General features: G+C 38.7%; 1 protein-coding gene across 3 annotated transcripts in view; it reads right to left on the minus strand.

The window, feature by feature from the left end:
• Positions 1-27,337, minus strand: part of CACNA2D1 (calcium voltage-gated channel auxiliary subunit alpha2delta 1) — a 683,749-nt gene that overhangs the window by 62,432 nt on the left and 593,980 nt on the right. For all 3 annotated transcript variants that reach the window (XM_073328631.2, XM_073328632.2, XM_073328633.2), the window contains exons 14-18: positions 24,070-24,119; positions 20,316-20,405; positions 14,580-14,648; positions 11,704-11,778; positions 10,944-11,018 (exon numbers count right to left, since the gene is read on the minus strand). In XM_073328631.2, coding sequence (XP_073184732.1) covers positions 10,944-11,018; positions 11,704-11,778; positions 14,580-14,648; positions 20,316-20,405; positions 24,070-24,119 — 359 coding nt within the window. The remainder of the gene's footprint in view (positions 1-10,943; positions 11,019-11,703; positions 11,779-14,579; positions 14,649-20,315; positions 20,406-24,069; positions 24,120-27,337) is intronic.

Genomic DNA, 27,337 nt, shown 5'->3' on the forward strand with positions numbered 1-27,337 from the left:
GCAGCACTTAGCGAATTTTCCACTGGATTTTTTTTTTTAAACACAGAATTGACACAATAAAGGGAATTGCTAAAGGGAGTTGTGAGTGCAGAGTGGATTCTGACAGAAAATCAGTCACGCTGCAGCCAATGTGCTTCACATATGTGATTCACAGATCACAAAGGTGACTTCATTCTAACTGAGGTTCAAGATCTTCTTTTTCCGCCTCATAATCTTGAATGCATTTATCCTCAAGACACCCCTCTGAGGTAGGGAAGTACTATTATCCCCATTCCACAGATGGAAACTGAGGCATAGAGAGGTCAAGTAACTTTCCAAAGAGGAAGTCTTTGGAAAAATAGAGAATTAAAACCAGGTTTCTCAAGTCCCAGGCTACTATCCTAGCCACTGGACCATCCTTGATGCACATGTGTGAAGTTAAGTGTGACTATATATGTTTGCTGGATTAAGGCTCTATGTAGGATTGTTACTGTACCAAGTGGTTCAGTGGGCACGGGGGGCATTGGCTGAACAAATCACAAGCCCTTAACAGCTATAATTTTACAACCATCTGTTCCTAACTATCCCTAGTCCTGGAGTAAAAGCTCCCAGCAAAATCCTGGTTACTCAAAAGTTATGTAAGGCACACATGTAGTTTAGGCTTTTAAGTAAAAGGATTATGGGGTATATTTTTTAAACCCTGCAAACATGATACTATGGATTGATTTAGTACAGAAGAGGAACCAGGTCACCAATGTATTTTGTTTTTATTCGCTGGAAGAAAATGTGCTTTGTGTAAATGGGACATTACCTATAAAATGGGACTTCAAGGCCCAGCTTAGCTCAGTGGTTTGAGCATTGGCCTGCTAAACCCAGAGTTGTGAGTTTAATTCTTGAGGGGGCCATTTAGGGATCTGGGGCAAAAATTGGGGATTGGTCCTGCTTTGAGCAGGGGGTTGGACTAGATGATCTCCTGAGGTCCCTTCCAACCCTGAGATTCGATGACATCATTCCTTGTGATGTAATTAGCTAAGCAAAATTTATTATTGCTTGGTATATGCTAAGCTCTAATTTATTAGGGAGATAAATCAAAGGGACAGAGGCATCTTCTTCCAGGTGCCATAGGATCAACCGTGCTAATTTATTTTTATAATAAGTCTAAAATGTCTTCTTTCAAAGCAGCAAAGAGTCCTGTGGCACCTTATAGACTAACAGACGTATTGGAGCATAAGCTTTTGTGGGTGAATACCTACTTCGTCGGATGCATGGAGTGGAAATTTCCAGAGGCAGGTATAAATATGCGAGCAAGAATCAGGCTAGGGATAACAAGGTTAGTTCAATCAGGGAGGATGAGGCCCTCTTCTAGCAGCTGAGGTGTGAACACCAAGGGAGGAGAAACTGCTTTTGAGAATGCTTGGTGAAGATCTTGTAGGTGTTGGACTCTCTCTGAGGGGTTGGAGCAAACGTGGTTGTACCTCAGCGCTTGGATGTATACAATGGATTGTGTGATGTGTCCAGTATGGAAGCTGGAGGCGTGAAGGTAGGCATAGTGGTCGATGGGTTTTCGGTATAGGGTGGTGTTAACATGACCGTCACTTATTTGCACTGTGGTGACTAGGAAGTGGACCTGCCATGTAGATTGGTCCACGCTGAGGTTGATAGTGGGGTGGAAGCTATTGAAATCATGGTGGAATTCTTCCAGGGTTTCCTTCCTATGGGTCCAGATGATGAAGACGTTATCAATGTAGCGTAGGCAGAGAAGGAGTGTGATTGGCGAGAGCTGAGGAAGCGTTGTTCCAGGTCAGCCATAAAAATGTTGGCATATTGTGGGGCCATGCGGGTGCCCATAGCGATGCCACTGGTCTGGAGGTCTATATTGTCACCAAATTTGAAATAATTGTGCGTGAGGATAAAGTCACAGAGCTCAGCAACCAGCTGTGTTGTGGCATCATCAGGGATACTGTTCTTGACAGCTTGTATTCCATCTGTGTGCGGGATGTTTGTGTAGAGAGCCACTACATCCATGGTGGCTAGGATGGTGTTTTCTGGAAGACCACCAATGCACTGTAGTTTTCTCAGGAAATCAGTGGTGTCACAGAGATAGCTGGGAGTGCTGATGACATAAGGTCTGAGTAGAGAGTCCACATATCTGGACAGTCCTTCAGTGAGAGTGCCAATGCCCGAGGTGATGGCGCGTCCAGGATTTCCAGGTTTGTGGATCTTGGATAGTAAATAGAATAACCCCGGTCAGGGCTCTACGGGTATGTTGATTTGTTCCTGTGTTAGTGTAGGGAGTGTCCTGAGTAGATGGTGCAGGTTCTTAGTGTATTCCTCAGTGGGATCTGAGGAAAGTGGCCTGTAGAATACTTTCAAGATAACACTGAACAGCACACTGATACACAGTTACCCTCGCACCAACAGCACAAGAAGAAGAACTCCACATGGACTCCCCCTGAGGATCGAAATGACAGTCTGGACCTATACATGGGAGGGTTCCACCAATGTGCACAAGCAGAAATTGTGGAAAAACAACATCACTTGGTTCATAACCTAAGTTGTGCAGAACGCAATGCCATCCACAGCCTCAGAAACAACCCTGACATTATAATCAAAGAGGCTGATAAAGCAGGTGCTGTTGTCATCATGAACAAGTCTGACTACCAAAAGGAGGCTGCCAGACAATTCTCCAATACCAAATTCTACAGGCCACTTTCCTCAGATCCCACTGAGGAATACACTAAGACCGCTATGCCTACCTTCATGCCTCCAGCTTCCATCCCGGATACACCACACAATCCATTGTCTACAGCCAAGTGCTGAGTTACAACCGCATTTGCTCCAACCCCTCAAAGAGAGTCCAACACTTACAAGATTTTCACAAAGCATTCTCAAAACTACGATACCCACACGAGGAAATAAGAAAACAGATCAACAGAGCCAGACGTGTACCCAGAATCCTCCTGCTGCAAGACAAACCCAAGAAAGAAACCAACAGAACTCCATTGGCCATCACATACAGTCCTCAGCTAAAACCTCTCCAACGCATCATCAGTGATCTACAACCCATCCTGGACAGTGGTCCCTCACTTTCACAGGCCTTGGGAGGCAGGCCAGTCCTCGCCCACAGACAACCCGCCAACCTGAAGCATATTCTCACCAGCAACTACACACCGCACCATAGTAACTCTAACTCAGGAACCAATTCATGCAACAAACCTCGATGCCAACTCTGCCCACATATCTACACCCGAGTCACCATCACAGGACCTAACCAGATCAGCCACACCATCACTGGTTCATTCACCTGCATGTCCACCAATTTAATATATGCCATCATGTGCCAGCAATGCCCCTCTGCTGTGTATATTGGCCAAATTGGACAGTCCCTATGTAAAAGGATAAATGGACACAAATCAGATATCAGGAATGGCAATATACAAAATCCTGTAGGAGAACACTTCAACTGCCCTGGACACACAATAGCAGATTTAAAGGTAGCCATCCTGCAGCAAAAAAACTTCAGGACCAGACTTCAAAGAGAAACTGCTGAGCTCCAGTTCATTTGCAAATTTGACACCATCAGCTCAGGATTAAACAAAGACTGAATGGCTAGCCAACTGCAAAAGCAGTTTCTCCTCCCTTGGTGTTCACACCTAAACTGCTAGAAGAGGGCCTCATCCTCCCTGATTGAACTAACCTCATTATCCCTAGCCTGATTCTTGCTTACATATTTATACCTGCCTCTGGAAATTTCCACTCCATGCATCCGACGAAGTGGGTATTCACCCACGAAAGCTTATGCTCCAATACGTCTGTTAATTTATAAGGTGCCACAGGACTCTTTGCTGCTTTTTCAGATCCAGACTAACATAGCTAACCCTCTGATACTTTCTTTCAGACCGATGGTCATATCCTTTTTTTATCCTAACAAACAAAAGTTCTCAAGATGTAGCCCTCACATTTTAGCAGCAGCTAATTTATAGTAGCGGGACAAAAATTAGACTTTCTGCACATTTACATGGCCATTATACAGCATATGAATATTTTACTAAATAGTGCACGTATGAATCTCCTCCTCCTGATGCCAGTTTCTCTCAATTGATTTCAATGTAGCTAGTCCCAATTTACATTGGTATGAGTGGAGAATCATGTCCTATATGTCTTGTTAGGAAATGTATTCATCTAAATGATTTTGGAGTACTGGGGGCCAATAGCCCAGCTCTCTGTCATCTGAGTGCTATAGTTCAATGTAATTCACATGGATATAAAAGATTGTAAGATCAGTCCCTAACATTCTTGAGAAACAAAGGTGCAAGTTATTGGATGGATGGTGTTTTCATTCTTTCAGTAAGTAAAAGTTACTCTCTTGTAAGAGAAGAAGAAGAAATTTTATATTTCAAATGAAAGTATACGTTGGACAGTTTTGAACAAAGGACTCTAGGCTAAATACAGGCAATTAACCACTAAATGTGTATTTATAATTGCACAGGAATTGCCTGCTCTTATTCATCTAGAACATATACAATTAATCAGCTTTAATGCAGCATCAATAAAATACATATCACAATTCATTACAAGTTTATCTTTTGCTATTCATCAACTTTTTTCCAACAAAATCACACCCAACAACAAATAGCAAAAGGCTAAAATGCAAAAGCAAATAAAAAATATTTCCTTACATGCAATGGATAATGAATAGCACGATCAAACCCAAACAGCATGCATGAAGGCATTGCCATGGCAGAAGTGGCATTGTGAAGTTTGTATCCCATTCCAATACACAAAAGGACAGAGAAGAAAAGAAAATGGTAAAAAATAAAAAAAGCCATCACATCAAATTAACATCAGCTTTTTCTTTCAAATGATAACCTGAGCTAGTCTTAGTTAAGGAGGCCCAGAGGTTAGATGACTGATTTAAAACACAAACAAATAGTGAAATTCATGCAACAAAAATATGCATTAAATGCATCTTGCTGTTTGGTTTAGGGTCTCAAAGTATTTGACTCATTTGTACTTTATCTATCCCAGCATCCTTATGAAGTACATACTATTGTCCACATCGTACAGATGAGGAAACTGAAGTGAGTGAACATAGATCCTGAGACTTGCCAAAGGTCACAAAGGAAATCTGTAGCAGAGACTGAAATAGCAATATTAACTCGTAGTCCAATAGCTTAACTGTGGGTTTTTTTTTTTCTGAATAATGTGTTTTATTTCTCAGGTATTTGGGCTCCATAACTTTTCCCTTCCTCTAGGTTGTCATTTGCTTGGTTATTTTTTTGCGTACGTACGTACGTGCATGTGTGTGTGTGTGTGTGTGTGTGTGTGTGTGAAGAAACAAACTTTCCATAAAGTTTGTTCTTCTATTTACCCATTCAGACATGCACACAAACAGACTAAATAAGCACAACTATACTAATATGACCATACAAGAGCACGACTTAACAAAACGAAACAGAAGTACATCACCAGAAGTGAAGCATGCAAACAAGATTAGTGCAAATCTACTTTCAGCCTGGGCAAAGAAGAGCAAGGAAATGTTATTTTTGTGAAAGAAAGAAAGAAAGAAAGAAAGAAAGAAAGAAAGAAAGAAAGAAAGAAAGAAAGAACTGGTGCAGCAACATAAAAGTAAGTTCATTAAACTGTCATCATTGTGTGCTTTGATAGGATTTTGAGAGCAGACCTATATCTTACATATTCTTAGAATATGGCATCTCTCTTCCTTACTTTGAATTACAAGAGTCTAGATTTTACCCTGTCCCTGAAAAGGTAAAACCTGAAGATGTGGACTGTCAGATTCTTTTATATTTATTAAGCTAATCCATGATCAGGCTAAATTTGGAATTGTGGGTAAAATCATGGCCCTAATGAAGTAAATGGGAGTTATGTCACTGACTTGAATGAAGTCAGGATTTCACACTGTTTCAGTGCTAGTTAATTAATCTTTGTCTTCTTTACATAAGATGCTAACTTCATATACTAAATTATGTAACACCCTAAGATGGACTCCCATATGCATAGGATATTAACATTATATACTGTATTTAATTTTTTGGAATGCTATTTATATCGTTAAACCATTCTTTTTTTAGATTTCACTGTTTTCAGTATGTGTTTTGTACACAAGGACTTTTATCATAGTTCAAATTGCATGACCTGTCACTTATTTTCTTTCTGTGCTTAGTGAGATGGCTTCTAGCCATAGATGTAGTTATGCTGGTTGAGTGACAGAAAACATATGCACCACTTTTTGACTTCCACATAGAAAGCTACACAAATCACCAAGATGCCATGAGGGTGTTATGATACAGCACACACTGTACGATAAAACGTGGCAATAATTTCACAAAGAATGATGCAGAATCTTCCCCTGGCTTTCAGGTTTATGAAAACAAATCTAGCATAAGCAGTCTCCTTTTTCAAACTGCAAATTCATTTCCAAGTCAGAAGAATAATGTTTACAGCACAGCTCTAATTAGCAGCTATTAGTAATGCATCATAATTTAAAGGAACATATTCAGGTACCATCGTCAATAATCGTTTAACAAAGAAGGATGCAAACATCATGCTTTGGAAGCTGTTTGTCAAAGTAAACAGTTCCCTAGTTAGGTCCCTCCTAATAAGCAGAGCAGAAGCTTTCTAAATCTAATCTCCAGCTCTATGCATTTTAATACACTAATGATCACCTCCGTCCACAGTTACCTGGGCATTGGGTCTCCTTTTTCTCACATTAACTTTTGGTATGCCCACACCAATATGCTGAAGTAACAGAAAAGCAGTAATTTATACCTTCATGCCATTAACACACAGTTAATTATTTATGGTCTATACTCTACCCTCAAGATCTACTCTTCTCCAGTGTGCATTTTCCTGGAATCACAAGACTAAGCTCATTTTGACAAAGTAGTTTCAGAGTTCTGAGTTCTCTGTTAGCGTCACATGTCTCAAGCTGGGCAAACAAACAACAAACAGTGGTAAAGCAGGTGAATTAAATTAATTGAGAGCTTTACATCTACATAACCAGCACATTCTACCAGAGTTTTAATAGATCACAGAAAAGCACATTCCTTCTCACTCATCACAACATTTGCTCCTAAAAAAAAACACCTACCCTTTTGTTTTTCTTTTAAAAAGAAAACCAACATATATATAGTATGAAGTGCATGAAGTACATAGGACCTTATTCAAAGTCTACTGAAGTCAATGGGAGTCTTATTCATAGAAAGGCTAGGATCAGGACCTTAATGAACAGTGGGGTAAAGTACGTTGATATCAACAGTACAGCCAGGGGTTCATCCATTTTCTATTTCAGAATTTGTATCCTATTAAGACTGAACACGTTGAGAGAAGTTTATTCCAGTGTAACTCCACTGACTTCCCTGATTAGATCTATCCATTGGGATAACTGATTCTGGCTCATGACAATTAATATATATATATAAAATTGACATTGAAGTGTAAATTAATATTTATAAATTGATCATCCCTCATTTAAAAGTTCATGTAAATGAGATTAGAATTGAACTCGTATTTTGTTAAAAATATGATTTTGTCGATTGTGTAACATAAATGATGCTGTTTTCTCAAGAACATCAGAATAAAAACCTTACAAGTTCCTAGTAAATGGTGGGGTTGTTGATTTGTGAGTTGTTACTGTAAGGCAATATTACAAAATGTTAATTATGTTGAACCAGTTTTGATTTCAGGTTACAGATTGTAGGAAGGAAAGCAAAAGGCATTCAGAAGAAGGAACTAATGACACTCCAGCACACCCTCACCTCTTCAAAAGTAAATGAGTAGGTATGTTTTGGTATAATCTATTGAACAATTTCTGGCAAAGAGGTTTAAGACGTTGTTCGTTAGTATATTAAGTGCAATCAGAAAATTCAACTAAAAATTAATATAGTGTGTTAAGAGAAGATGAGGAGTTTTATAGCTGTCTTTGTAGTGTACCTTAGTGTGAGACGGCAGTTCTTGTATCAGTCTGAATTGCATGCACCACCCCAAACAAACTGGCAGTAATAAAGTCTAGTCTGTATAACTGTTAATAATAATAATAATAATAATAATACGTAAATGAAAGCATGCTTAATACTCAGTTCTTACATTCTGCAGAGGACATAAAAACACAATATATCATTTATGAAATAATACATTTTTAAGAACATTCTGAAACAGCCATTGGAGAAGTACTCGGGGGACATCTCTACTCATCTTCACTGGACTTCAGAACCCCCTTTAATTAAAAAAAATCCATACTACTACTACTATGTGGTACTGAAGTACATTTTGAAAATAAATCCACATGTGAAAATAAATGAGGGTTTCCAAGAAAACCAATCTTAAAGTCATGAGATTAAGTGAGTTTTGGTGAATATGATATTATTTAAAAAGGCAGTACAAGAAATTACTCTTAAAGTGCTGGAATGGTAATAAAAATCTTGGTTATATAATACATCATGGTTCTTTGCTTTTTATACTTTTTAATTCCCTTCTTAAGAACAGTTTCTGTCACCCTATCATTTCATCAGGATGCATTCATACATTTATGAGCCTAAACTCATAGGGAAAACCTGGAAGCCTGCATCCTAGCAAACACATGGTCTAATCCTGCTGGGTGCTGGCAGACATCAATGGAATATGAAATGAGTACTCAGTACCAAGCAAGACTGGCCCCCAAATCACAGTAATGCATCATTTTGTTTGACTCTTTATAAAGGGGCTCATATCAGTTGCATAAAAGGCGAGGAACAACAATAGACACTTGCCCCAACCATTTTGTTCTTAGGAGACCTCTAATAACCTTTAATGAAAACAAAATCACCCAGTAATGGAGCAATTAATATAAGTCATCAGTGTAATTACTATTTCTCTGAAAACTATTCAACACGTTAATTCATCAAGTGAAAGCTGACTAAGGGAGTCCTTTATACTTCATCAAAAGCCTAATGCACTTATCCATTAAACTGAAGTGCATGCAATTTATTAAACCAATAATCCAACTTTTCCTTTTCTTTCCTCTTTAAAGAAGAACTTTTACACTATTTCCAGTTTGAAAATGAAGAAAACATAGACAAAAAAGCAATAGTTTTATAAATCTATTTTATTTTATCAGACAATATTTCTGTATCTTCCCCTTGCTATCATTAGATATTATTATGTTTAAATTATGATCTTTCCTTCCAAGATCAATTTCCCTTTCTGTTAGACTTCATAAGTACTTCAAAATTTTGTGTTTATTACATCACATGGAAATTTCTCAGATGACAAATTTAGAGTGATGACTATACTGCAGGATAAAATGAACCACTAAAAACCACAGATAAAGTCACCATCCATCCTTGGTCCTTCTTCCCCCACCCCCGGGCTAAGTAAAATACCTGGAAAAGTTTAAAGGGGTTCTAAAAGCCATGGCTCTATCTGCAGCAGGATTCCACTGGTGCAGGAACTGAGGAAGACAGCTATAAGGAGGACTTCCAAGGATGACCTTGCAAGCCCTGCCATAGATGATGTCACAGGGGAGAAGTATATGGAGGGAAAGACTGCAGAGATTACAGGCAGTCCTATAGCCTGTGGGCAGCTGGGGATTGTTCCCCTGGGCTAAGTTATGCAGGGAGCTGAGGAGCAGTACAGGATGAGAAGGCTGTAAAGGTGGCATAGAATCACTTTAGCCCCCACTTCCTGCTGCACGGAGAGTTCTGCATTAGCAGAATCATAAGCAGTGCTAATAATGTTAATAGCAACTTTTAATATTAATAGCTGAAAAATCTAAAATCTAATATGCTTTTCACTATTTATCTTGGTTGATTTTACCCCCTTTCCTTTCACACATTTCTCTGGACTGGTCATTTTTACATTTATTTCTTTAGTTTCTATTTAATTTGACTTGCAATTTCTTGCGCACTAGTACAATGCTGCAGTATTTGTGTTGCAGACACTCTGGGAGGAATGTTTATTGAAAAATGTTTCTAGTGAAAATAATACAAAACCCATTGAAATATTTCTATTGGATTAGGCCACCTGACCGTGTCTCTTAAAACAGATGAGAAGATGGACTAAGATGGGGCAAAACCATGTTGAAACACAAATTAAAGCTCTGATCCAACAAATAATTATACACTATATAATTTTACTAATGTGAAAAGTCTGATTAAGTCTATGAGGCTACTTACATGAGTAAACCTTTGTAGTACGTAAATATTTGCAAGATTGGGGTCATAATTAGCAGAGATGAGCACAAACCAAAACCTTTGATTTGAACATCTCCAAACTTTGAGAAAGTTTCATCGGGATTAGAGTTAGATCTAAATCTAAACTCCACATAGCTGACTATCTCTCTATAGTGGGCCAAAACAAACCCTAGCAGTTAATAACCTTTGGACAAATTCTCAATCAGATCTCAACTCTAGTAATTAGGAAATGTGCAAGGAAAATATGAAAAAGCAAGCATAATGGTATTGCTATTTGTCTTTGATTTGCATGTCTGAAAGTTTTCCTCAGTACAAAAGTTCTTCTTTAAACTAAATCTACGGCAGCTAGGAAGAATAAATAAAATAAAATAAACATTTTCAAAAATAAACTCTTAAGGGTTCTTCTATTCCTGAGGTCACCTTGTAACAATCTTTCCCCGCCCCCCAAAAGAAGATACACTTCAGAATCAGTTTTAGTTGCTGTTATAACAAGCAATTCATTATTATTAAAATTATTATATTATTAATGTAACAAATGATATGCTTGACAATAATGATGTAAGAGTGGAATGTTTGATTTTCATTTTTCATCAAGGTCCAAATCCCAGTAAGATCAGTGGGTATCTATTGACTAAAGTGGGTTTTGGATCAACCCCCAAATCAGGATATTTACCATTGCTGTATAGCACCTTAATCAGCACTTACAGTGCGCTTCTCTTATGTCTGATAAGAATCCCAGAGCTACAGTGATATAAAATAGAAGATTTTTCATACCTTTGGTTGAAGATCTGGATGAAGTAACACATAACCATTAGGGTCAATAGCAAAATAGTAACCATTTGGGCACAGCTGAAAAAAAAAAGAAACAATATGCACTGTTATTAGACTTAGTCTAATGAAAAAGATTTCGTTATGGCCTTCTAATAGTATTCAGAATGTGGAAAATACATAGCTTAAGGCAAAGCTAAAGTATCTGGGGGGTGTGTGTGCTAACCAGATATCAGCCTCGCCTACCATATAAGAAAGTTTTAAAAAAATCTTGTATTTATATGGGTTTTGTTTTCAACTATGACAAAATGTTATATAAATTAACTCTAAAATATCTCGCCCTACACACTGGATATAAATTATACCTGCAACATACAAACTGAAGAAAAGGTCACTAACTTCATAATGAAGGTACACTGTGTACAGTGTAATGAAAAGACTACATAGGTCAAACATCTGGATGACAGCACTCTCTGTGGTCTCCCCAGGGGATCTAAGGTCTGCTACTTTCAATGCTGGTAGAAGACAGGCGTATTGTGCTAGTAAGCTGCATCCTGATGACCATTTTGTGGAGCAGCACTGATACTAGCTACAGAGGAAGCAATCACCCTCTAAAGCGGTCAGAGGAAAAGAAAGCATAGGTTATAGGAGGTGTGGTGATCTTCTGACTCCCATCTAGGACATGGTTAGATGGTCTGTGAAAGTGTGTAAAAAGAATTCATACATAAAGGGAAATAGCTAATACCAACAGAAGAGGGCAACTTACTGTAAACCGTGGTGTCAGTTTTTTTATGTCCTCCAAAGAGACATCAACTCCCATAACTCCAAGAATCAGCTGGTTCTGGGGTAAGATTATAAAAAGTTAGTGGCAGTTTTAACATGTTGACAATACACACGCAAACATGTAGCAGCTGAATCTTAATTTTGCTTTCATCTTTTTTTTTTTGGTGATAGGTACTAGTTAAAACTTATTTTGGGTGATACTTGCCTACAGAGAGAGAGAGTCAGCTGGTCTTTTAATGCAGAGCAGCGTAGTTATGTGAAGGTGCAGATCAACTACTGCACTCATATGAGCTTGATTAACTGACAGGAAGAAGAGAGCAGCTGCATGTATTTTAAGGACCTTATGCTACACTAGCCAATAAATGGAATAATATTAACACCAGCCTGAGAGTAAAATATTTCAGAAGGCTAATAAAAAGGGGATGTGGACCTTGAAGTGAAAACAATATAAAAAAATGTACTTTCATGGATAAATGGGTAACAATTTCAAGAAGCAACAGAATAGGAGTATAAAAGGTATGATATATCTCCATTAAAGTCATTAACATAAATATGGCCCACAAAATTATGATGACTTAAATGACATAGTAACAACATATAAAGTCTTTATGAACTTTCCCTCATGTTTTGAAAATTTACAATTTATACTATTTATTAAATCTTATTTCAAGTTTCCCTTCTTTTTTAAGGAGGGTACAAGTAGAACATGCTCTTTGGTGTGTATATCATGTCTTCCTATGTGTCTATACAGAATACAGCATAATGGGGTCCCAGTCCTGATGAGGGCTTCTAGGTATTTCAGCCGAGATTTTGAAATCCTGCTTGTGATTTTGTGTACCCTGAAATCCCCTAAAGAGATCTGATTTTCAAAAAAACTCCAGGCACAAACTACTAGGAGTCTCAGGCTGGACACTCAAAAATTGAATCATGCAAAATCAGTACATACTTTTGACTATAAGGTAACGATCAGTCAGACAACACAAAAGACACTGTATTTAGCATGACAGGTTTCAGAGTAGCAGCCCTGTTAGTCTGTATCCGTAGAAAGAAAAGGAGTACTTGTGGCACCTTAGAGACTAACAAATTTATCAGAGAATAAGCTTTCGTGAGCTACATCCGATGAAGTGAGCTGTAGCTCACAAAAGCTCATGCTCTAATAAATTTGTTAGTCTCTAAGGTGCCACAAGTACTCCTTTTGTATTTAGCATAGTAACAACAAAGTCTGAATATACTGTGTACCATAGAGTCAGCGAACACAAGAACTTCCCGTGCAGTTCTCCTCTCTGGAAAAAGGAGTCATGCATCTCCATAATATAATTTCCTCCCATTCCAATTCCCATGGAGGGCACTCCAGGGGTTTGGAGTACATGTTGAGGGAGGCGGCAGAGACTGGGTACCTTTATCTTTAGAATGCACATTGTCCTTAAAAACCCTAAGTAGAATACCTAGGAAATGTAATAGAGTTTTACTTTCCCCAAAGAGCCCCACTGAGTTCAGGAACCTTTACTGAGTGAGTAGCACCTTACTTTACAAGCAGACCCAGTGAATTCAATGGAATCAGTGTGAGGTACGGCACTATTCCATGACTAAGAGTATAAGAACTTGATCCTGAATAGGAAAGGTTAAAGAGTTTATGATAAACTAGTTTGAGAAACATTATGGATCTAATACTTAATTTTTTTTCTGGGCCTATGTGGTCTCTGATAAATTTAAATCAAAAAGACTATTTTGGCTAAAATAAGCTTTTGCATACTTCAATCCACGAATGCATAAATGTAAACTGAAAACATGTCTGTTTTCTCATTTCTAACTCTGAATAAAATGTACATGATGACAGTTTAAGTGGCCCAGATTAACACTGAGGCTATGTCAAATATATATAATTTTTACATTCAACTTCAAAATACACTCTAGGTCTGATTCAGAAAAAAACAAAGCAGTGTCATGATACAGCAAAAAACATACATGGTTTCAACACTATACAGGGCCAAAGAATAGAATTATACCTATCTAATAATTAGATTTCATTCACTCTATCTATAAAATGCGTGTAAATTAAAATCTAATCTCTCTTTCTATATGTTAATGTTTAAATTAGTCTCCTACAGTTCTGCTACACACTTCACAAAAATACACATAAAACAGGTCTATGCCCTGAGGAGTTCATAGTCTACATAACAGCAGGTGAAGATATTCAAAGGTGAAAGACGAATATATATATCTATATACAGACAAGTTTGGATGCTTCATTTTGCAGTTTAAATAGGGTTGTTTTGTTCTGTATATAATTTATTACACACAACCTGATGTGTCATCTCTGAGAAAAGCAGGAAGCGCTCTGTAAAGATAGAATCATTTTTATTATCTAATGGAAGGGAAAAAACAGATAGTCCTCTTCCATTCTAGAAAACCCACCCAATTTTGCTGGCAATGCCCTAGAAAACTGGCTGTTCATCTGAAGTCCAAGCATCATTATAAGTATTGCCTATTATCGTGAAATTTCATAGCTTCGATGGGTTTTATAAATGTCTCTAGGCTTCTCTCTTGGAAAGACCTATGAATTATTATCATCTATTTCCCATGTAACTATTCATCCCCAAATGCATTCTCATTACCACCAGGTCACGCAGATAGATCAAGTAATATCGTATGTTGAAACTCAGAACAAGCAATGTGATTTGCATTTCCTTGTTCCCAGGTGGTTATCAGATAACTCGATATGACCATTTGTTTCTGGTTGTACAAAACAGTTATACTGTAGATAGTTCTTTATAGAAATATCTATTTCCATAAGGATTGCTACATCAAGTTTTATTAACGTAACTGAAACGTACTTTTCAGCTTTAAGTAATAGCTTACCTTGTTCCCTTGTTGGTCTTCTGTTAGATTAAAGACAGGCAGAGTCCCGGTAATGACAAGGCCCAGTTCCTAGAAAACAATCATAAGGGAAGAAAAAAAAATCTGTAATTAATAACAAATATTAAACAAAAATAAATTAAGACAAAATCAGTGAGTACCTTTTTTAAACCGATGTTATAAATCTGGGCTTTCATTTTGCTAAAAAAATCCTGGAAAGCTATTAACTGAATAATTAATTCCAACGGTATTAAAGATCAATTGTATTTAATACATTGTGGAATACTTCTCTGAATAAACGATTTGAGAATACTTTTCCAGCTTCTTTTGCAGGGTAAAAATTTGTGTAAATATATTTACTGGTGTGTGTATATGAAGGCTCCCCCCCAGGTGATAACTCAATGTTTAAGAAGAGTGGTGCTCTACAGTTAGAATATAATATCTCAACTCAAGAGAACTGTAGGTTGATGAGACTTAATTGACACCTATACATTACTTCTCTCTCACACATTCTCTAATTAGCAGTAGTTATGAAAAAAAATCCAACTTATTAAATCAAGGGGGTAGAAAAAAGGAAAGTAACAATTAAGCCAAATCAATACAGAAACATCAAACAGCAGGTTAAGCTACTTATGGCATCTCCTTTGTTTCCTAATGTCATTCCCAAAAGCAATACTTTTAAAAAGTGAGTATGTCTGGAATGATGTACAGTAATCGCATTGTGAAAACACTGTCACATATAACCTTCTGGAAGGTGATAGTGCCAAGAATTTAGCCAGAGCACTTGTTATGTGAACATATTTTGGTTGTATCATCCAGGCATGAGCAGACTGTGCGTATATCTGGATAGCCTGAATCTAATCACTGTAATGCAGGCAGATGACTGATACTAGAGAACTATCTTGGAGAAAAGTCTTATGATTTACATAAAGTGCAGAGAACCATTAACAGTCAAAATGCATGGTAATGAGACACACTAACTTCTATGAAGAGTTTATTATGTAAAAGCCAGTTTTCTAGGGCATAGAGAAGACAAACTATGACAAGATAAGACACAGAATAAGGGTTCAGAAGGGTATGGAGAGATTATCGGCGGGACAGGAAGGTAAGAGCGATCCCTGGAAGAAATGTGTTTTAAAGAGGCATTTCAAGGAGGTGGGAGTGGATATTTAGTGAAGCAGAAGATGGAGCAAAGCAGAGTAGTAAAAAATTAAGGGAGCAGAGGGGTAGGCACTGAGCAAAAGGAGGAAATGAGAGCTGAGATCAAGGTGGGTACCAGAATATGTAGTGTAACAAGGCTCAGGATAAGGAGCCTGAATAGGATGAGTGATGTGATAATGCTGTGTAGAGATTCAAGAACGAGAGATGATTTGGTCTGAGAGAAGTAACAGAAAATTATACCTTAAACTGTTCCCCAGCTGCGTTCAGCCAAAACTGCTCCTCCTCAGATGTGCTCACTCAAAACCCTTTATCAGTTGTCCTTCCCCCAGGTGCTCACCCTGATCCATTCTTTACCTGAGATTACTTTTGGACAGACTGGTGGGGATGGATAATGAGATGAGGGGATCAGAAAACATAATAATGGTCAAAGGGATAAATTACAAGTATTGTAGTAGTCTGGATACCTTGGCACTGGGAGACAGAGCTAAGCCATATTAAAAAAGGAGAAGTGACAGTGACAGTCTTAGCAGGAGGCTAGATATGGGGAAAGCAGGAACTGAAATCACACTGCAGGAGTGAACCCAGGTGAAGGGAAAGACAGTGGAACTGTCATGGAATATAGAGAAGGAAGGTGGTGGAGAAGGATCTGGTGGAAAGATAAGGGGTTCTATTTGGAGAGGCTCCATTTACACGTACACAAAACCAAGCAGAAGGAGAAAAGTCAGGGATTAGAGAGGTTGATTTGGTAATTACCTATATAAAGAAGGTGCAGTCCACCTTCAGAGTGGATGAATTCATAAACAGACAGTGAATATAAACTCTAGAGGGAGGAAAGGACGGAACTCAAAACAGCCCTTTGATGGATGCCAAATGATGGATGTTAAATGATAGGGGTAAGAGGAGACAGAGGGCCACTGCCAGAAGCCATATTAGAATCATAGAATCATAGAATCATAGAATATCAGGGTTGGAAGGGACCCCAGAAGGTCATCTAGTCCAACCCCCTGCTCAAAGCAGGACCAATTCCCAGTTAAATCATCCCAGCCAGGGCTTTGTCAAGCCTGACCTTAAAAACCTCTAAGGAAGGAGATTCTACCACCTCCCTAGGTAACGCATTCCAGTGTTTCACCACCCTCTTAGTGAAAAAGTTTTTCCTAATATCCAATCTAAACCTCCCCCACTGCAACTTGAGACCATTACTCCTCGTTCTGTCATCTGCTACCATTGAGAACAGTCTAGAGCCATCCTCTTTGGAACCCCCTTTCAGGTAGTTGAAAGCAGCTATCATTCTTCTCTTCTGCAGGCTAAACAATCCCAGCTCCCTCAGCCTCTCCTCATAAGTCATGTGTTCCAGACCCCTAATCATTTTTGTTGCCCTTCGCTGGACTCTCTCCAATTTATCCACATCCTTCTTGAAGTGTGGGGCCCAAAACTGGACACAGTACTCCAGATGAGGCCTCACCAATGTCAAATAGAGGGGAACGATCACGTCCCTCGATCTGCTCGCTATGCCCCTACTTATACATCCCAAAATGCCATTGGCCTTCTTGGCAACAAGGGCACACTGCTGACTCATATCCAGCTTCTCGTCCCTTTTTCCGCAGAACTGCTGCCTAGCCATTCGGTCCCTAGTCTGTAGCTGTGCATTGGGTTCTTACGTCCTAAGTGCAGGACCCTGCACTTATCCTTATTGAACCTCATCAGATTTCTTTTGGCCCAATCCTCCAATTTGTCTAGGTCTTTCTGTATCCTATCCCTCCCCTCCAGCGTATCTACCATTCCTCCCAGTTTAGTATCATCCGCAAATTTGCTGAAAGTGCAATCCACACCATCCTCCAGATCATTTATGAAGATATTGAACAAAACCGGCCCCAGGACCGACCCCTGGGGTACTCCACTTGATACCGGCTGCCAACTAGATATGGAGCCATTGACCACTACCCATTGAGCCCGACAATCTAGCCAGCTTTCTACCCACCCTGTAGTGCATTCATCCAGTCCATACTTCCTTAACTTGCTGACAAGAATACTGTGGGAGACCGTGTCAAAAGCTTTGCTAACGTCAAGAAACAATACATCCACTGCTTTCCCTTCATCCACAGACCCAGTAATCTCATCATAAAAGGCAATTAGATTAGTCAGGCATGACCTTCCCTTGGTGAATCCATGCTGGCTGTTCCTGATCACTTTCCTCTCATGCAAGTGCTTCAGGATTGATTCTTTGAGGACCTTCTCCATGATTTTTCCAGGGACTGAAGTGAGGCTGACTGGCCTGTAGTTCCCAGGATCCTCCTTCTTCCCTTTTTTAAAGATTGGCACTACATTAGCCTTTTTCCAGTCATCCGGGACTTCCCCGGTTCGCCACGAGTTTTCAAAGATAATGGCCAATGGCTCTGCAATCACAGCCGCCAATTCCTTCAGCACTCTCGGATGCAACTCGTCCGGCCCCATGGACTTGTGCACGTCCAGCTTTTCTAAATAGTCCCTAACCACCTCTATCTCCACAGAGGGCTGGCCATCTCTTCCCCATTTTGTGATGCACAGTGCAGCAGTCTGGGAGCTGACCTTGTTAGTGAAAACAGAGGCAAAAAAAGCATTGAGCACATTAGCTTTTTCCACATCCTCTGTCACTAGGTTGCCTCCCTCATTCAGTAAGGGGCCCACACATTCCTTGGCTTTCTTCTTGTTGCCAACATACCTGAAGAAACCCTTCTTGTTATTATGTTATTTATGTTATTATGATAAACATATATAACAAGTGCCTTATTATTAGAGATGGGCCTGAACTAGACCCCTAAATGTGAACATCCCTAAGCACTGGTAGTGGGGTTTCAAAATCCGATCCTGAACCCAGAACTAGCTTTCATGAATAGAAACCCTCTGCAATGGGCTGAACGAAGACCCTCCAATTGAACAGACTCAAAGTATTAGAAGGTTTGAAATCTGGATCCCTGTCCTCAACCCAGCACATCCATACTTTATTAAACTTTGTGGGGATTTTCAGCGAGGCGTTAAGGGCATTCCCTAACACATAGTTTTCTGCCATGTTAGATCATGATTCCTACAGAGGGCAGCTTGTTTACTTACCAGATCAGCGGGTCAGGGGTTACCAGTGTGGTTAGATGTTCGGCACTTTATTTTCTAAGCACTGAGCCGCAGACACTAGCCTTGATCTGAATTTTGCAACTTGGGTCCATCTTTACTTAAGTATATTTATACAGAGAATGTTTGGCTTGTTTACATATATGGACAAAGACATTAAGTAAAGGCTCAGAATGAAAGCTTTTTGTAACCCACTGATCACATAAACCAATGTAATGGTTATTTGCAGCTATCCCTGTTCTTTTTGTTTAATTAACCAGATCTCCTCCGACACCCATGTTACAAATTTAGCTTTGACTTTAGAACAGGATATGTACAGAACATATGAACTTTCCTCATAACATCCTTTATATTTCCAGTAAGTACCTCGACAGCAACCAAGAGAATGTGGTCAATGAACGTCTGGCTATTAAAACTGCAATGACACAAAATTGTTTCCTCTATGTCACACACTGTTCCATGATGGACTGATAAAAAAAATAGATTTTTAAGGAAATGCGGGCAGGAAGAAGTGGATTTTGACATGACTTTAGATGACCATGTGAACTTGAATAAATATGTGATTTCAGCTGATCATTTTACAGTAATTTCTGCATGATTAGAAGTATGTACAGCAAGTTTATCTACTTCAGCTGTCCTGACTGCTGCTAATAATACTTAGTTTTTCATAGTTTCCTGCATATGTTTGTTTTAAAAGACCCAAATGATAAACTAGCGGCGTGGAAAGTGCTGGATTATGCCCTTTTGGTTGTTTCCTCCATCACATACAATAGTCAGCTAAACAAGCAGTTGGCTGAGACAGTGGGCAATTGCAATAACCATGTACCTCTGGAGTCCAAATCCTGTTCACAAATCATGTGAAAATGAGGTGGCTGGTTTTCAGATTATTTTCCCACAGAACAAGGTCTCCAGACAATTTAGCACAAGTGATGGTCTCTGCTGAGCAGAGGCCCACAATTGGAAAACAATTTTTTTTTCAGTTATTTGTTTTATGTCAGCAGTGAGCTGCATTTAGAGATCAGTGTGTGGGAGGTATTTCTGGAATGAATCACATTTCTATCCATGTCATTATACTAGAAGAAAATGATAAAGATAGCAAGAACAGAAAATGTCCAGCTAAGATAGCAAGGACAGAAAATGTCCAGTAGTATAATAGCAGTTCAGAAAGCTGCTTTATGACAACTCAGAAATGCTACATTTTGGGATGTAGGAGTTTGAGTCTTCTGTAGGTGGTGGACAGAAATTGGAGAACTCTTCATTTTATAAATGTTTTTCCATATATACAAAATACTCTGCTTTATCCACAATACAGTTCATAAAGTGTTGACTTAAATTATGCATTTCATCTGAGTACTGTAAGGTTCTTTCCTTAAGATTTAAAAGCAATGGATATATTAAACTCATAAGCATGTATACTTCAAAATGCTCTATACTAAACAGATATTTTTCTTTTTACTACATAAATATAGCTCATACCAGTGCATCCAAATACACATTGGTCCACTGGACTTGTTTTGCTTTATCTCCAGCTAAAACCATCGGTCTCCCCAGAACGTCCAAATATTCCTGTCAAAAAGAGCAAGAAGCCCATCAGAGACAAGACATTATCAATCAACATTCAAAATAGTGCCAGGAAGAAAACAAAACATATGAGAAAAAATAAAGTGAAGTCAGTACAAGGGCATGATTTCAACACCAGTAATATAATAGAAGAATACTTATATTCATTGCTCTCTGAAGTTATACATCAAAGCAGATCACACTTGGGTTTGTTCTACATACCACATTAGATTCAACACGGGGTATTCTGATTCAGCAGCTCCACCTGAACATAAATCTATAAAAATGAATTTTAGGTTTAATAGTAATATGATGACAACATTGAAGAACCCTCAAGTGCATGAGGGAACAATGGGGTATGTAATTTGTTATGCTCTGTATAATCAGAGAGCAATTACCAATAAGCACCTTCTCCAAAGTTACTTGTCGGAATAGATCTCCGCTACTGAAAAGATCCAATGATGTCTCTAAAATAATCAAAAACAGTAACGACATTAGATTTCAAATGAGAAGAAAGTCAAACAATGTGAACAACAACAATACAGATGAAGATGACACTCCAGCAGTTTGTGAGGGAACAGGCAAAAGGATCTACTTTTGCCTTTTCTCCTGAGCCCTGGAAATTTGCTAACACAGGAAATGTAAGAAAGATATACATGAGATAGTGAAGGAAAGATATATGTCAGCTTCTTTCACTAATGGATGTAGTAGACAATTCAGTGCTTCCTACTGTATTGTGCAGAAAACCAGTTGTTTGTTGTTCTGAGATGCTTCAAACAGAACTCTTTGAGAGAAATCCAATCCACTCTGTCTATTCAGAAACCACGGGAGATGGTGTATTGGAACTACTTATGATAGATAAATTAGACAGATATACTATATGTAGACCCAGACCTGCTTCCCATGGGTTCACTATGGAACACTACCAATAATTTTCCTTCCCAGCCTAATAAGTGACCACTGGGAACATCTTGTAGGGCACTGTCTACAGATCAAGCCTACAGGGCTTCCTGACACAGGAGGCTTGGTCCTAGACTTTCTTTGTTAGTTGATGTAAAATGTGGCAGCCTGATTGTTAATTTGAAACAGGACTATCTTTTGAGAGACCAGATCTCTGAAGGTCCTCAGTGTTTTCAGGGGTGTCTTTATATCCATATAACTTATGTGCAAATGATCTTCTTGGACAGGCCAAGTGCTTTTAATGTAACCCCCTCCCCTCCTTCTGTGAGCTACCTAATCCTACCTATGTCTACTACAATTTGAAGGAAGGAATTTGCAAGTCCTTTCCTAATTACAGACATTCACTGAACTTCCCCAAGTGAGCATGGCTTGGAGTCCATCCATCATCCAGGTTCAATTTGAAAGTCTTTGTGTAGCTTGACACCACTGGGATTTCAGGGTCCACTGAAGTTGTGTGATATATCAATTATAAATACCGTGGGTGCTCTCAGACCCAGTATCTACAGCATGGTCTTTACTGATTCCAGCTGGCTTCTGAAAATATTTCCCATCAATTCTACAATATCCAAAATACAATCCTGGGGTGGAACTTTTCAATTCTAGCAGGACAGCCATGTATTCCAATAGCTTCTGAAGAAAAATCTGGGACTCTGGATACTTTATTTTCAACCCTAGTGTCTCCAGTGACCTGATGGTTCCAGGGACTGGTGCTTGAATCGCTTCCAATTTTTTGTCTTTGATTAAATAATTGTCCAAATAGAAGAAAACATATACTCCCATTCTGTGTGGGTTTGGGACTATGATTTCTAAGTACTTTGTTAACAAATGTAGCATGGATGCAAGTCCAAAAGGCAAGATTCAGAATGGTCCCTTGCATTCTCTGTGTCCAAGCAGCACTCTTGAATGTCTTCATCCATACTTATTCATATAAGCTAATGTCAGTACTGGGGAGGCAGGATTAAGGCCATCCAAAAATGACCTGATACCCTATGGGATGTGATGGCATTAGTGCTGACAACTGCACCAAGTGTACTAGAGGAGTAGAATGTGGACCTCATCTCAAACACATTTGGTGGTCTTGTAGAGCCAAGGATTCAAGGACACGTACTGGTGTCTAGAGTCTGTACGGATAAAGTGCAGGAAACATGAATGAATGGTCAGATTGGTTGATATTTTCCACTGCCTTCAGGGGTTGAAGATCTGGTCTGTTGTTGCACCTGGAGTCATCAGTAGTCTTGACTGGATGCTGCTAGAAATCCAGGATGAAATCATCTGCAGATAGTTGAGTGTGCTACTCTTGATGCAGGCCTGATTAGGCTCCTAAGAATAGGTGACAGTGAGTATTGTTTCAAGAAGAGTGGAGCTGAGCACCGGACTAGTTTCTTGAAGCATCAAAAGCATCAAAACTTTGACACACTGCAGTGAAACTGACACCACAACCTCCAAAATCTTTAAGACTGTTGAGGTGCAGTTTTGTGGACCATCTTGAAAAGACTGGGAAATGCAGATGGTGCTGACAGTTTTGACATGTAGGTGGTGTTCTCAACCCCGAACTGCCTGAGACTGAAGTCTCTTAAGCCTCGGGGGGACTTAAGGGAAGAGGGCAAGACAGTATTGAGGCATTTTATTTAGGACCTGACTGCTCACAGTAGCATCTGTAAGTAAGTCTCCACAATGTTCTGTTAAGGCCCTAGCAGTCATGTGCCTAAGCACGCACAGACAGGTTAACGGCATTTGTGTCACTTTTTTGGTGTCAGTGAGCTGTCTTCTCTCCATAGCTACAACACAAAAAAAGCATGGGGGAAGTGGAACAAGAAAAATCCAGCACATTTTTCCAGCACAAAGTTTGAGAATCAAAAGATCTAAAGCTCTTTAACACTAAAGAAACTGTGGATGTGAGTCAATTGATCAAGATGGTGCTAACAACAGACAGAGCCAGTTCATAAGGATTTATGGCTGAAACTGTAAATACTGGGATTGAAACATCAGGTTAGCAATGATGTATGTCTTTCTACCATTGCAGGGTCTTGCTCAGGACACCACCTATTGGAAACAATAGCTTTAGAACTTAGCGGTGGCCTTTGCCTACCTTGAGCTGAGATGGGGATCTGATGAGGGGTAAATGTTCTGTAATGGTTTATGAGTGGACACCTTCAAATTTGTTTCACTCTGCAACTATATTCTTCTGGACAACATACGAATATTCTCTCTCTATGGTTACTTTCAGGGATAGTTTAACATAGTCAGGTAAAACAAGAGCCCTGCAATCAAAACTTACCTTAAACCTAAGTTTATATATTTTGTGCCTACTACATCACGGCTGACCAAGGAAGCTGAAGTGCCAAAATGGCTGCTATGTTGTTATTTCTTGCCAAACCAGATGCAGGAATTACCAAAAATGCCACAAGAAAGACTGTTCAAGTGAACTTTTCATCTGAATATCATGGGTTTTCATCAGATATCAAAAAATGAAAAGGATTTCAGTCTAGGACCTTTGTAGATTAATTTCTCCAATGTGAAAGAATGTCTTAACATTGTGAGAAATCACATGTATTTATCTGATTATCAAGCTTTCCTCTGTTTATCTTAAAAAGATGTATTTCATTTTACTTATAAAGCAAACCAAAAGTAATTGTTGTAAATACTTTACTATCACTACATTTCTTTGACTTATGACTGTACTTGCAGTTTTCAAGCACTATCGACTTACCTGTGTGTTTATTCTTATCGCTCCAATGGAAGGAATTTCATAATAGTAACCTAAAATACATAATGGAAACAATAACATGCTGCTACATTATAATGCCATGCTCTTCATCTGAAATCACTTGAAAGAAAAAATCTATTTCCATATCTCATTAACTTACAATAATTGTGGAAAGTATCTTAAAAGCATTTGCACAAAAGAGCCTTTAAGCCATTCTTGTTTAATAAGACTTCATAGCAATGAATGGACATGTTAAGTTGTGCCATCAACATATGTGCTCCATGCTAGCTATTCCTGAGCAATGACGAGCTACTTTGTAACCTTTGTTTTTTCCCAGAGGAAGAAATGGAATTTTCATACATTTTCCATCTCCATCTGCAGCTATTTTGAAGAACAATCATATTAAATAGGTATATTAATAGGCAGTGACAACAATACAATTATATGCTGGATAAATGTTTAAATCCAATTAAAATCTAGTTTGCCTTCACAATGAAGTGAACTCATCCACAGCATAAAAACACTGCTTATTGTGTGATAAGAATGAAAACATCCGTTTGACTTATCCTCTCACAAAATGTAAGTGGCATCCATCCATTTATCATTTGCATTTTTGTTATCTATTTGCATTATAACATTGTCAAAGGCCCCAATCATGATTGAGGGCCCACTGTACAGCTATAAGAAGTCACGATCCCTGCAGACTACAGACTATCAATCACAAGTAATAGGAAGTGCGGAGTATGGGGGAGAAAGGTAACAGCAATAAAGTTAAACAGTTACATGGTATAACACTGTTCACCACTTGATTTTTCCCAATGATCTGATTTAAAAATAAATGTATAAAATCTCTGCCTGCTTCTTTGCATGTGCAATTTGATAAACCACATTATAAACTGAATAGAGCTATAACATGGTCACTCAGCACCTTAAGCTGGTTGGTCAATACTAGATGAATATCAAAAGGAATTAGACTGTCATAATGTAGAGATATACACACTATAATATGCAGAGAGGTTTACAAATACACTTACCCCAAAAAGTAAACATACACCTAGATCTCCTATAAATATAATATATAATTATGTTATATTGATCTACTGATCATTCATTGTCATAAACAGGTAATTGAGTGGGAAACAACTTGGAAAACAAGCAGGAAAATTGATATTCTTTTGCTATTAACACTAAGTGCAGCCAATCGCTCTGAAAATCAACAGTGGAAAAAAAACCCTCCTAATCATCTTTTCCTTTTACCCTCTGCCATTGGCAATGCCCACTGCTCTTGAGAAGTTTTACCTGAACATGATAGGTCAAATTCTGAGGGGTGCAGAGTGAGCACACTATTCACTAAAGTCAAATATAATGGATTTCTCTGCACCATATCTCTCGGTAATCTCCAAAAACACAAGTTCAACTATCAGCTCTATCCAGCTGACTCCCAGATCTACCTCTCTCTCTCTCTCTCCTCCAGAGTGATCTATTTCTATCCAAACTAAAACCTCCACCTGTCTGACAGCTCCTAAGAGAGCTCCTAATCTTCCTGCACAAACCCTCCCAACTGCCTCCTTTCTCAATCACTATGGACCACAGAATCAGCCTGCATGTCACTCAAGCCTGTATCACGGGCATCATTTCCAATCCTGACCCCTCTTTAGATCCTAACACACAAGCTCTCTGTAAATCTTGCAGTTTCTTTCTGCATGATCTCTCTCAAATACGGCATCTCCTATCCATCCAGCCAACTAAATCTCTCATCTCATGTCTTGATTACTGCAATATCCTTTTTTCAGGCCTTAATACATGTAATCTTGCCGTGCTCATATTCACTCAGAATGCTGAGGTAAAGGTCCTTCTGCTACGCCATCACTTTGCCCGTGTCACCGCTCGTTTTGAATGTCTCCACTTTCTCTACCACATCAAATATTAGCTGCCTTGTTTTCACTTTCAAGGCCTAAGATGCAAGCCTCTATCACCCACTGTTTAAATTTTTAAACAAGCATTTTCATGTCTGCCCCCGCTCTGTCCCGCCTGCTTGGGACAAATTCCCCTTAAACATCTGCAAAACTGACTCACCCTCCTCCAAATCCCTCCTTGGCCATGATACCTACAAAAAACTTGAAAATGGTTAGGCCACCAGTGTGCTGAGACCACAGCCTGTCACGCTGACCAATATTATTTTACTGTTTCATTGTACTGTCCCACCAGTTTCTCTATATCCATCTGTTATCTCATCTTGTACTTAGATTGTAAGCTCCTTGGGCAGAAACTTTTTGTTCTGTGTTTATAAAGCGCTTAGCACAATGTGGTCTTGGAGCATAATTAGAGCACTTGGACCTATAATATTAAAGATAATAACTGTGCTCATTACCTCTCAGTATTTGGACCTAAACTGGCAACAAGAGAAAAATTGGGTGAGACTTTTACTTAAGTGGGAGAGTAGGAGACAGTCGGATGATAAACAAATTGCCAGCAACATAAAAATAACAAAGTATTTGTGGGAGGCAAAGGATAAGGGAGTCTAAAAGTTCAAGCATGTAAAGATTAATAGCTCTCTCACTAGGCAGAAGGTAACCTTATTTTGGATTCCGAGATCAGTTTATCCCAGTAGTTGTTGACTGTGGAATGTACCACCTGTAGTCTACTGTAAGTTTGGAACTAGAAATTCTATTATATTATTATCAAAGTACTATTATATTATTTCCTTGTTATCTCATTATGTGATTTATAATGTATCAGCTTGGTATCTACAACATCTTTCTTTCAATTAGCACTCAGGATTGTCTATGGTGGTAAGATAATTAAAAAGAAATGTTTTTGGACAAAATGATGGGTTTTGACGACAACATTTTCAGAAAAAAATGGATTGTCATACAAAAATCATTGGCTGATAAAATTTCGTTCAAATCTTTAAAAAAATGGATTTTTTTTTGTTCAAAATGGTGGATGGAAATCTTACTCTTCTTTCTCTCTCTCTTACTCTCTCTCCCTCTCTCTCAAAAAAAGCAACAAAACTTTTCCCCCACCATTTTTCTAGGCAAAAGGGTGAAAGAAAATACCCCCCAACTTTAAAAAAAAATTCTCACTCCTTTTTTCTGAGAGAAAAGGGAACCCCCCCCCATCAACACATTTTTAGAAATGATTTTTTTTGTTTGTTTTATTTCTTAAATCATTTTGATTTATTTGTGTGGAAATAAAAGGAAACACTGTGAAATAACTTTCAGACTGAAACTTTTGTTCATTTCATTCGACAACAAATGTTCACAAGCTC

Source organism: Lepidochelys kempii, chromosome 1 (assembly GCF_965140285.1).
Source record: "Lepidochelys kempii isolate rLepKem1 chromosome 1, rLepKem1.hap1, whole genome shotgun sequence".
NCBI classification, from domain to species: Eukaryota; Metazoa; Chordata; order Testudines; family Cheloniidae; genus Lepidochelys; species Lepidochelys kempii.